The sequence below is a fragment of the Pseudonaja textilis genome, chromosome 15 (assembly GCF_049901715.1).
Source record: "Pseudonaja textilis isolate UNSWEBS1 chromosome 15, rPseTex1.2, whole genome shotgun sequence".
Lineage (NCBI taxonomy): Eukaryota > Metazoa > Chordata > Lepidosauria > Squamata > Elapidae > Pseudonaja > Pseudonaja textilis.
Window position 1 is genome coordinate 11,770,879 of NC_142004.1, and position 11,396 is coordinate 11,782,274.

An 11,396-nucleotide genomic window follows, 5' to 3' on the forward strand; every position below is an offset into this window, starting at 1 on the left:
GGCCTGAACGAGGAAAAGAGCAGGAACCAAGTGCGGCCTACAGAGGCCCAGGCTCAGGCGGGGAAATTACAGGGAGGGATAGAAATCTTAAGCTGCTTCAAATTCAGAATCTGCAAGAGAAAAATGCTGGACCTTTTTCAGAACAGCGACAACTTTATAGCTGTCACGATTCTAAAAATTTTTAAAAAAACATAAAATGACCAAATAGCTGTGCCCTGCTTCCATAAAAAAACATCAGATATTTAAAATTTAGGTAGATTTTCCCGTTGCAGTGTTTTCAGTCTTCTTTGTAAATGCCCAACTGCAGAAGATAGGGAGGCTGGCATCCACCAACCCACCTGCAACAAATTTTGTCCAATCACACTTGGCCAAATAAACTATTCTAGGTTGTTTTTTTTTTAATTTTTGCTTTCTGTTACTTGACAGCCCCTTAAGATCTAAAAGGAGAAGAAGTTTCTCTTCCCTATCTGGGCCTCCTGCAAAGGCTGCTGATAATCTGCTTCCAACGGCACCTTGTGCAAAATCTTCTCTAAAGACAGAAGACTGTAGACCAGGCAGAAGCTGCCTGGCCCCTTTAGACTGAGAGGTGACCTCCCCAAGTGGGCCTGCACCAATCCCTTCCTTAAAGGGGTGGCTACAGCCCCCCGAATCTGTTGCCCTGACCCAAGCGGACGGAGCCAGGTGGGGAATGACCCACACCTCCCACTCCCCCGCCAATGGGCCTGAGCTCATGCCACAGAGACCCTTCTCCACCTCTTCCACGTCAGGAATCAGGGACGTCAGAACTTCAAAACCAGGTCATAAATAGCCTGGGGAGGGCGATGCCTTATAACTTTGCCCGGTTGCCGAACAGCCAGTTGTAAAGCGAGGTCTGTGTAGATGAAGCTGCTTTATGAAGGAAGGCAAACTGTCTGTTCCCCAGGGCTTTCTGCCTACAGAGGCCCCTGACAGGCAGGCGGAAGAGACGGGAACACCTACTTGTAAAAGTCTTCGTAGAAGTGCCCTTCGTGGTCCTGTTGCACTGAGCAACGATGCAACTCTGGAAATTCATCTAGAAACAAACCAAGCCAGGTATAAGAGGAAGCTGCTCTCTGCTGCTGCTTTAAGCATCCCGAGGAAGAGGAGGAGGAGGAGGAGGAGAGAGAAAGAGAGAGAGAGAGGCCGGCACCTCTCCAGACTCACTTAATGACTTGGCGCTGTAGAAGGTCCGAGAGAAGAGAACCACCGTCACTTCGTGGCTACAGTTCTTCTCCTGTCAGGACAAAAGCAGATCAAAGCCCTGGGGAGCCACTCTTGACGGGCACCAGACTCCAACTGCCCCTCTGACACGCCCAGATGTTGCTCAGCGACCCCCCCACCCCCCACCCCACCCCCGTGGGAAGGACCTGGGAGGGGAGAAGAGGGAGGATTCATCGAATGCAGCTGGGGGAGGCCTTTTTAAGGTGTGTCCCCCCACCAAACTCACAGGAAGAACCAGCACAAGATTCTTCCTTCTGACCACAGCAAGGTGGGGGGGGGGGAATCTGAAGTGGCCCAAGAGAACCTTTCCTCTGCTGGGGAGTCGAGGGACAGGGGGCCGGAGGGGGGGGGATTCCTTCTCCTCCCCATTTCATTCCCCACTAAGCAAGAAAGGGACTTTGCCGGAGTCCCCCGCCCCAACCCCTGTGCTCCCGGGAGCCCTCCCAGCTCGGCCTCTGAGCCTCCAGGGCTTGTCCTGAGGACGGCTGGCTTAGGAAAGGGCCACAAGGAGCCCCGCCCCGTGGCAGGCTCCCTTGAGGCCAGTTAGAAGCTCTGCTTTGCTCCCACGGAGCTACCTTCCACTTGGTGAAAAGGTCAGCTAGGAAGCCGTTCACGGCCTTCTCGAAGTAAAGGTCTCCTGCAAAGGAAAGAGAACCGAGTGTGAGAGGGAAGGCTGGGCCGCCCCCTTTCTGCTCTTTACCCAGCCAGACCCTGCCTGGGACAGAGGCCCCAGGGCCAAGAGACAGGGGCATCGGTTCCTGCTCACTCCTGGCTCCCCATAAGCCCTCCTGGGGCTGCAGGCACACCCCTTTGAGGGGCAGCTTCCTTCGACTCCATCCGTCTTCCCAGGGGCGGGATTCAGCCAGAGTTACTACCCGTTCGGTGACTATGTTTTGCGCGTGCGTGTGTAAAATAAAAAACCTTAAGCTGTGCTGCCCCGAGAGCTGAAAAGCGCTGCATGCAGGTGCACAGCATTTGCGAAGCCTCTTTTTCCCTGCTTTTTTCAACCTCAGCTGTGCCGCGCAAAGCAGCTGAGGTTGAAAAAACAGGAAATAAAGGACAGGTAAGAGCTCAGGTGGGCCAAACAGCAGCAAACACAGAACCCGTTTCAATGTCTGCTGCTCTTCAGAGCTACCAGTTCTATAGAGCTGGACAGAACCGGTAGCATCCCACCCCTGGTTCTGCCCGACCTCGGCCCTCCTTAGTGGCAGAGCCTGGCTGTGGATTCGCCTCTTTTGGGACTCCCGGCGGGGCTTCTCTCCCGGACCCTTCAGACTCAGGTTCTTCCAGCTGGCTTTGGGGGCCTTCTTGGAACCAGTTAGGCCCTCCTGTACCTTTTCACCCAAAGTGGGAGCTGCTCTCGCAGCCAGAGCCCTGAGCCTGACCGAAATGGGTCCTCTGGAGCCCAGAGGCTGAGTGTCCTGAAGAGGCCTCCAGAGATGGCATCTGTGGGCAAAACTGAGACCAGAGTCTGCCTGAACCTCTGGAAGGGGCTGGTTAATTATTCACCAAGAAAATAGCTTCCCGCCTTCCTTTGAGATTCCTTCATGCCATTTTTACAGCTTTATAATTTATGCTTGGGGTAGACAAATTAAACTTATACCCATGGAGGTTCTAGTTCCTCGTTACTGTTGAAGTTGACAAAAAAGGGGAAACTCCAGCCTTCCTCCATCCAAGGAGAGGGAGGAATGCCTTCAGCTGGGGTAGATGAGTTGCCAAGCAAGCCGAGGCTCGACCAAGATGGGCGAGGACTGAGGGATCCTCACCGTAGATGTCGAAGTCCCACATTTCACAGCTCATCTGGATGAAGATGTAAACCATGGCGGAAGTCGAGCGGAACACCACCTGCAAGGCACCCAGAAGGGAAGGGGCTGAGCCTGGCCTCAAGGATTCCCTCTGAATCAGCGTGGCCAATCCTGGCTTCCTTCTGGGGTCGCTGAGGCGCTGGATTCAGACAGAACCTGGAAGCTACCTTGTGGGACTGCAGTGGCGGGGTTGCTACAAGAACATCAGCGCTCACAGCCGGGAGGACAACGTTCTTGCTTCAAATGCTTTCCATGCATAAGGTTTGCCCTAATGGCAGGTTAGTCTGAGAGAGCCAGCCGGCCGATTCCTCAGGAGCACGGAAAGGCAGCGACCCTTGCCTGGCAAGAGGGAGCTACGGCCACGGGAACTGAGGGGGCCCTTAGCCCCCTCCCTGCCCCCAGGCAACCCAGGGACCTCCTGCAGAAGGAACGCCGGGAAGCGGCTACTCCGGCTCTTAGCTGCAGGGGTTCTGAAGCTCCGTGCGGGAGAAATGCCAAGGAAACATCTCACGTCAAGAATCCTACCCGAGTATCCTCGCTGATGTAGCCACAGGTGACTTTCTCACTTTTGACCCACAGTTCACCTGCCTGAGCCCTGAAAACAAACCAAGAGAGAAGACTGAAAACACGGGTGAAAGCTCGCCGTGAAAGCTGGGAGGTGAGCAGTGGTAGAGCAGCCGGCCCGAAGGCAGATAAAGAAAAGCAAAGCAAGAGCGGAATTTAAAGTTTTCTCTCCCTCCAGGAGCAGATTTCCCCCACAAATCCAGAGCTTTCACGGGCTCCCGCTGCTTTTATCAAAAGGACAAAAATGCCATCATTGTGCCAGCTCCCCCGCCGCCCTTTTCCAACTTGCTTGGCGTTGTACGGGGGGGTGGGGGGGGGGGCAGGGTTTGTATTGTGACAGGGTTGCTTTCATCAGCCTGAGGTACTTGCCCCCACTGCAGGAGCCCCTGCCCAAATGTATCTTCCTGAGATCGCCCGTCAAATTCATCAACCTGATTTGCCTACATGTTACCTTCGCTGATTATCGAAACCTCAACATGGTGCCTTTTAAATCTCCTTCTTTAAACAGAAAATAAATTCCAAAACTTCCATCCCCAAAGAGATTCTCAGCTGCCATTCATCCTGGCCTCCTTACTCAGTGATTACGGAGCTAAGATGCCAGGATGTTGGCAGGGCAAACCGGCTTCATCAGCTGGCTCTGTAGTCAACTGAAGATCCAAAGTGTGCCAGCCCCGGGCAAAACAAGCTCCAAGCACTTCTCCCCGAAGTCTAGACCAAGGAGGAAGAGCTGAGAATGGAGTAGGTGCCACCTCCCTCCTCTTGTGAGGTCTGGCATGAGAGCCTGTGCCTGTATTCTGGGAGGAAGCTTCACTGAAGTAAATGGGACTGGTTTAGGGTGTGAACTTCACTAAGAGAAAAGAGCTGGGAACGACAGAGAGTTCTTTGGGAATGGAAACAGCCAAACTCTGTCCTCCAAGATAAGACTTGATTATTTGGAGACAGGCTGTCAACTCATAAAATATTTCTATGGTCTTTTTAGCGTTGCCAACAGAAAGGGAGGGGGGAGCAGTGGGCAGGTTGCGTTCCATAAATGTTTTCAAAGATAGTAACTAGATGACTGAAGTTTCTGCCGTTCAAATATCTAACTGGAGAGCATGAAAGGCACAGCTGCTTACTCACCGAATACCCGCGTATTCAACTTTCTGAGTGATGTAAGCACACGTGCCAACCTGAGGTGACAAAGAAAGGAAAAAGAGAAGTGGAACAATTTGCACCCAAGAGAATTTGCACTTGCAGAAGGTAAACCATGTTTAAGAAGCAAGTCCATTTCTAGCCAGCATGACGTTTTCTAGTTGGGAAATATTCAGATCATTTTTGCTAAAGGCCAGAAGCCAGGGTTTCTGAGAGAAGGGGGTGTTTCCACTGGAGCCTGGCAGTCCCTTAACGACAACCCCCACTTCCCTGCCTTTGATCCCCACCATCTCAGTTCAATCCAAACTACTGGCCAACATCTCAGTCCTGCAGTACCCACCCGCCTGCCTCACACTTCAGTTTTACACGATCGTGTTGAAAGATGGAGGACTCAACATTGTTTCCCGAGTAGAGCTGCAAGCTCTGTTGGCCCTTCAAAGTAAAGCCAAGTCAAGAAACAGACCCCGGAGGGATTCCCAGAATACAGGTAACCTAGGCATATGGCCAACCGGATTTTACAGACTCCTTTGCATCGGTCATTAAATGAAAACTGTGATCCTTAAGCAAACCCACTGTTCCCAACAGCAATAGCAGTTAGACTTATATACCGCTTCACGGTGCTTTACCGCCCTCTCTAAGCGGTTTACAGAGTCAGCCTCTTGTTTCCCAATAATCTGGGTCCTCCTTCTACCCACCTGGGAAGGATGGGAAGCTGAGTCAACCTCAAGCCTGGTGAGATTTGAACTGCCAAATTGCAGGCAGTCGGCAGGCACCAGAAATAGCCTGCAGTACAGCACTCCATCCACTGCACCACTGATGGCATGGTTTAGTTGAAAATGAGAAATAACTTCCAATTTTCAGCAAAACTTGTAAAATGCAGTCATGCAATCACAGGACGCTACAAATGGCCGGGTCATAACTTGCCTTTTCCAGCTAAGTCACAATGGGGTGTATTAATTACATCTTGAAAAACTGTCCATAATCCTCACTGCCCCACTTTTAAGGACAAAGTGGGGCTGCTCTAGGTCTCTCTTTCTTTCTTTCTTTCTTTCTTTCTTTCTTTCTTTCTTTCTTTCTTTCTTTCTTTCTTTCTCACATTTTCTACTTTCCCAGTTCTAAGCAACTGTTGTTCTCTTTCCTTCCCAAGGCCAGAACTAAATGTCTCTACAGATGTCAACTGCTCAATTCCAAGTTGGAGGGGAACTATTAGATCATCCAGTCCTACCCTTACTTCATACAGAAATCCAGTTTAAAACGTTCGCAACAGATTTGATCCTCACCAAGCTTTTCTTAAGGCGCCACATATCCCCGCGTCCGATGTACTGGTCCTTGAATGTCAGCTCCACTAAATCCAGAGTCACATCCTAAAAAGGAACACAGGGGGACTATGATTTCTGCCTCCAACCATTCTGTTTCTGCCGATACGTCTGGATGCAGTTTTTCCAACCCTTCAAACTATCTGCATATTACATCCCTTTCCAAAACATTTCAAGACATAAACACCAACAGCACTCAATCATTTGCTAACTAAAACAGTTCTTTATCTATAACTGCAGGGTTTCGCAACCTTGCCAATGTTAAGATGCTTGGATGTCAACTCCCAGAATTCCTCAGCTAGCATGGCTGTCTGAGTAGTTCTGGGTTGATGTCCACACACCTTTAAAGTTGGCAAGGTTGGGAAATCCTGTATTACTGAGCACCAGAGGATTTTACCAATTTCATGAATTGAGCCCTCTTAACTTCTTGGCAATCTCCAGAAGAAAAAGCAGAGGCCGGTTGAATTGTGTGAACATATCTGCCATATAAGGCAAAATACCAAAGAAACAGGCAGGACTGACAGCTAGGCTGGGAAAGGAAATGCGTGTCTGTGGTGGCATTTGACTTACAGCCCAGACTCGGCTACTGTTAAAACCACTGTGCGCATCAGAAGGTTCTGCAGGTGTCAAGCACCAGAGAAATCAGGAGAACCAAGCAGTTCAAATGTGTATAAAGGTTTATTGCAAGCTTAAGTTCTCTACAAGAACCTGAATTACTAACAACCAAGCAGAATTAGTGGGAGCTAAGAATAGAAGGAATTCAAGGTGAGCTGGACTTAGATCTCTGGTGGGAGCGTAGGAAGTCAGCCTCCCTCGGGCTCAGCCTGGTCATCTCCTACAGCAGGAAGACTATCCAAGCATCTTTAGCGAAAGCTGAAGGGCAGCAGAAGCTCACCTACCTTGGGGTCAACAACGTTGACGTGGACATCCTGGTAGGGCCTCAGTCGAAACACCTGAGCAACAGTCTGATCAACACTGATGGTTTCTGTGCAAAGAGAGAAAGTTGGGAGAATTGGAGGAGGCCTTCTGTGGAATCAGTCCAGCGGTAACATCAGAGCTGTGTTTCTCAACCTTGGCAAGTTTAAGACGGGTAAACTTCGATTCCCAGAATTCCTCTCCTCAATTCCAGCCTGTCCAATTCTGGGAGTTCCACACATCTTAAACTTGTTAGAGTTTAAGAATGAGTTTAAGATGAGAAAAATTGCTTCAGAGGAACTGACCACCTGCCTATCAGGGTATAAAGAGCTTGTCCAGCGACTAATGATTGACTTATGAGCAAGCAGCAGCCTGCAGAAAAACAGAATGAAAGGCAAGGAGTCACCACACAGCAACTGGTGAAATGTTTTCGGACTGGCAGTGCTGGCAGCAAACCAGATGTGACATCTCCCCAACTGCCTTGCAACAGGATCTAAATTATTCCCAGAGTGACAAATGATGAAGAAACCCTGGCTTCTGACCCTGACCTGGAAGGATGATGACAAGCCAGGAACCCATCATCCTATGAAGATGGCTTGAGAGCCAACCCCAGTGCAGGATGAAAAGGGCATAAATTACAACAGTTCCAGAAACAATCAACTATGCCTGCTGTTTGGGAAATGAAGTCTGACATAAATGTCATCATCTAAACTCTGCAGTGATCAGACTGGAGGTTCTTCCGTGCAGAACTATGCAAATTCCCACCTGGCTTGAATTACGAGAAGGCTAACCTTTCAAAAGCCAGGGATCTCCAACCTTGGCAACTTTAAGACTTGTGGACTTCAACTCCCAGAGTTCCTCAGCCAGCTTTGCTAGCTGAGGAACTCTGGGAGTTGAAGTCCACAAGTCTTAAAGTTGCCAAGGTTGGTGATCCTTATTTCAAGCTATCCTCATCGATTGAGCCTTACGAGGCTCAAGTCTCACTGCAACTGATCAGGGATCACCTGTTGGAGCCCAGGCTGCTCTTGGGACTCATTATGACACCTGCTCCAGGACTGGGAAGGGGGAAAAAAACCAAAACTCCTGATTTCTTTCAGATCTCCCAAAACCAGATCTTAGCAAATATTATATTCTGCACCACTGGTGTCCAAACTTTTGGCTTACCTGAGTGAAGTGCAGCTGTCTTGGGCCGCATATAAAATATATAATGTGTACGTCACATAACAATGTTAAAAGTTTATGATCTTACTAGCTGTTCATGGCCACATGCAGCCCAGAGACTGCGGATTAGATATCCCTAATCTAGACCCTTAGAACTGGATTATATCTTTGGCTGCCTCTGCTCTTTCCTGCTAAGAGATTCTTTCAAGTGCTCTTGAGGGAACCTTTTTTGTGAATTAGGGAACTTAATTCCAACCGACAAATTTGTGCAAACTGCCTAAGGACCAATCTCGGTTTTGAGCTTATGGCAGGGACCAGCTCTTCTCTTTGCTTGTGAGCAATCCTCTACACGCAGCCTTGGAAGATCCTAGCTGGGCCTGAGCTAGTCCCATCTAATCTATGTCACCAGTAGGGTCAGCACTGTGTGTGGAAATGGAGAAGGCAAGGGCACATGCTTTATTTTGAGCTCTTGCAGAAAAGGGGGAATAGAAATCAAATGAACGTAATAGTAAATTGCTCTCTCTGGTTAGTGAGTTATTGACTGTCGATTAACGAGAACTAGCGGTTGCCAGGGCATCCTGGCAGTTTTCAAAACAGAGAGAAAAATCCCACCTTTCTGTAAGTCTTCCTTGAGCGACTTCACTTGCAGGAGGAGAGGACTGGAAAGCAAGAGCGACAATCAGGGAGAGGATCTCTCGACAGCAACCAAAAAGCATTTCAGCCAAGAAGAGCCTCAAGAATTTCAAATTTCTCATGCTTCTAGCCAAGTAAAACTCCCAAAGTAGTCCTACCGGTCACCATTTAAAAACATTTTGTTTCCCGCAAGCTTTATGTTTTTGGTTTCTACAAGTTTGCTTATAGATATATTATTACACACTGATGTTTTCTTTACCACCAAGTACCCCAAATGGAAGCAGGCAACATCCGCCTTTTGAAACAAACCAATAGTAACAAGGTCTTCTCCACCTGACTGGCTCTCCCTGACTTCCCAACCGCTTCCACTTTTCCCCAACTAAAGCAAAAATACCAGTTCAGCTTGTGATGCTGAGGCCTTTTTTATCTCCCCATAGACTGCCCCCGCCCCCCGGCCCATCATGCATTATGTCCCCAAAGCAGACCCATCCACAAGGAGAGTCACCTGTATTCATCATTGGGGTGTGCTATTTCCACTATATCTCCCAACTTGATCTGAAGAAATACTTTAGGGTTCACCATAAGTTCATCATCTGAAAAGGAAACAAGTTGGAAAAGAACCCTTGTAGAGGTTTGTAGCCGAGAGCAACTTTCATAGCAGTTCCCAAGTTATCCTCAATGCCACTAAAGCTGAGAAACCGGAGATGGAATGAGTCCCAGGGTGAGCGAAATACTCTGAAAACCTAGAGGGTGTCAACCATGTCCCAGTCATCTAGCAAAGAAAGACTCCTGGCCATTTGTTTTTGCCAATAACATACTTTACTAAAGCTTAGGGTGGTTTTTTCTGAGGTTTTTCCCTGTGCAAACAATACAAAGTAAATTTTCCTTTCCCCTCCATCCTGCCCCCCACATCCTGCCATCCCTGGTTATTTGCAAATGTCCAATCAGGTGCTTGTTCAGGAAACAGGTTCTCAGTTCCCAGCTCTGCATATAGTTAGTTGACCTTGGCTGGCTGAAGCTTTTCACAAGGCTCAGCTGGGCTACCATTCCATCCATTCGTCCCTTCTTCCTTAGTTCTATCTTTCCCTCTTCCCCCACCTCACACCTTGCTAAAGTCAAGCTGTCAGCTCATGAAGCTTAACGTAGGAGAGAGGCAGCCATGACAGTGTTTTTAAATTGAGAAAGCATCCCAACTGAGAATAGGGGCGTTCACTTCAAATCCAAACCTCATCCTAAGAATAAACTAAGCCGGCATATGTCTTAGCCTCCCTGCATAGGCTGGAATACATTATAAAGTTGCTTGTTATAAACATGAGATTAACATCTTAAGCAACCTTATTAGGGATAACATCCCACACTGAACAGACTGCAATTTCTTTCCAAATAAAAATGTGCTACTTTAAACAGCTGCTTTACAAGCGTTATCATTAAGTTGGGAACCTCAAATTTGTCCTAAAAGGCCTTGTTGCAGTCCAGATATTGCAGAGCATGGAAGATTCTGCACCCAAGGGCAAAAGGTTTATTAGTGTTTTCCTACACCTTCAGGGCACCCCAAGGCCCAGCCACTTCCAACGAGGCTACTAACCGCTGCTTCCGAAGCCTTTTTTATGTATGACAAGCTTGTAAACTTTGTTGGTTCTCATCTTGATTTCAAATTCTTGTTCTTCTTGATTATCAGAAATCAGGCATTAGACAACTTTCTACTTTCCGCAAAATAAAAGCAAGTAATACACGAGAAGCTGTTCCTCTTCCATTGTATTCTGTGAGGAAGCCAAAGCAAAGCAAAATAAAATCACAGGTGCCAACAGCTTTATATATTGTTTATTTCTGTATGGTCATACACTAAAAAAATAATTAAAATACAAAGCATTCAATATAAAAATCCTTTTCCTAACAGATATGCCTAATTGGATTTTGTTCTGATCAAATGGCTTGTTCTGATCAATTTCCACAAGCAGAAAATTTGATAATTTTGGGGGGAGAAACTTCATAATAGTGATGTTTTAGCTGCCCATTAGGACCAACTCAAAATTTTTACAGTTAAGAGGGGAGATTAGCTCAAACTTCCAACAGTGATCTTTCGGGCAATTCAACTGAACACGTGCATCTGGTTCAATTTCAATACCTGAACACATCCCAAATAATCTTGGCAGGGATATTACTGAATCTCAGGACAGGGCATCTACGTGGCCCAGTGTAAGGGGGGCACAAGAGGTGAGGAAAAGTTATTTGGGAGAGGTCTCTCACTCACCAAGGCAGAGGGAGGAGGCAACCCTCTGCACATCAAAGTCTAAGATCCTCTGCCTGATCTCAGTCTAGACTTTTATAAGGTTGCGTTCATAGACAGCACAGCCCGTTTTGGAAATCCACATTTGATTCCTTTTGGCCAGGCTGCAAAGAGCAATCTGTGGATAAAACAAGCTTATTTTGAAGCAAAAGGAAGTTTTTGCCCGCAGGATTCCCCTTTGCAGGGAAAAGGGTCACCTAAATGAGCTGTGGTGGCACAGTGGATGGAAAGCAGCATTGCAGATTATTTCTGCTGACTGCCAGCAGTTCGATCCTGACCGACTCAAGGTTGACTCAGTAAACCGGTTAGAGAGGGCTGGAAAGCACTGTGAAGCGGGATATAAGT

General features: G+C 48.0%; 1 protein-coding gene across 14 annotated transcripts in view; it reads right to left on the bottom strand.

The window, feature by feature from the left end:
• DEPDC5 (DEP domain containing 5, GATOR1 subcomplex subunit) overlaps window positions 1–11,396 on the bottom strand; it is a 54,298-nt gene that overhangs the window by 41,508 nt on the left and 1,394 nt on the right. For all 14 annotated transcript variants that reach the window (XM_087913552.1, XM_087913548.1, XM_087913549.1 and 11 more), the window contains exons 2-12: window positions 10,350–10,524; window positions 9,270–9,357; window positions 8,744–8,790; window positions 6,955–7,040; window positions 6,020–6,103; window positions 4,728–4,777; window positions 3,570–3,639; window positions 3,006–3,084; window positions 1,815–1,876; window positions 1,183–1,252; window positions 979–1,051 (exon numbers count right to left, since the gene is read on the bottom strand). In XM_087913552.1, coding sequence (XP_087769678.1) covers window positions 979–1,051; window positions 1,183–1,252; window positions 1,815–1,876; window positions 3,006–3,084; window positions 3,570–3,639; window positions 4,728–4,777; window positions 6,020–6,103; window positions 6,955–7,040; window positions 8,744–8,790; window positions 9,270–9,357; window positions 10,350–10,407 — 767 coding nt within the window. In that variant the 5' untranslated portion in view covers window positions 10,408–10,524. The remainder of the gene's footprint in view (window positions 1–978; window positions 1,052–1,182; window positions 1,253–1,814; window positions 1,877–3,005; window positions 3,085–3,569; window positions 3,640–4,727; window positions 4,778–6,019; window positions 6,104–6,954; window positions 7,041–8,743; window positions 8,791–9,269; window positions 9,358–10,349; window positions 10,525–11,396) is intronic.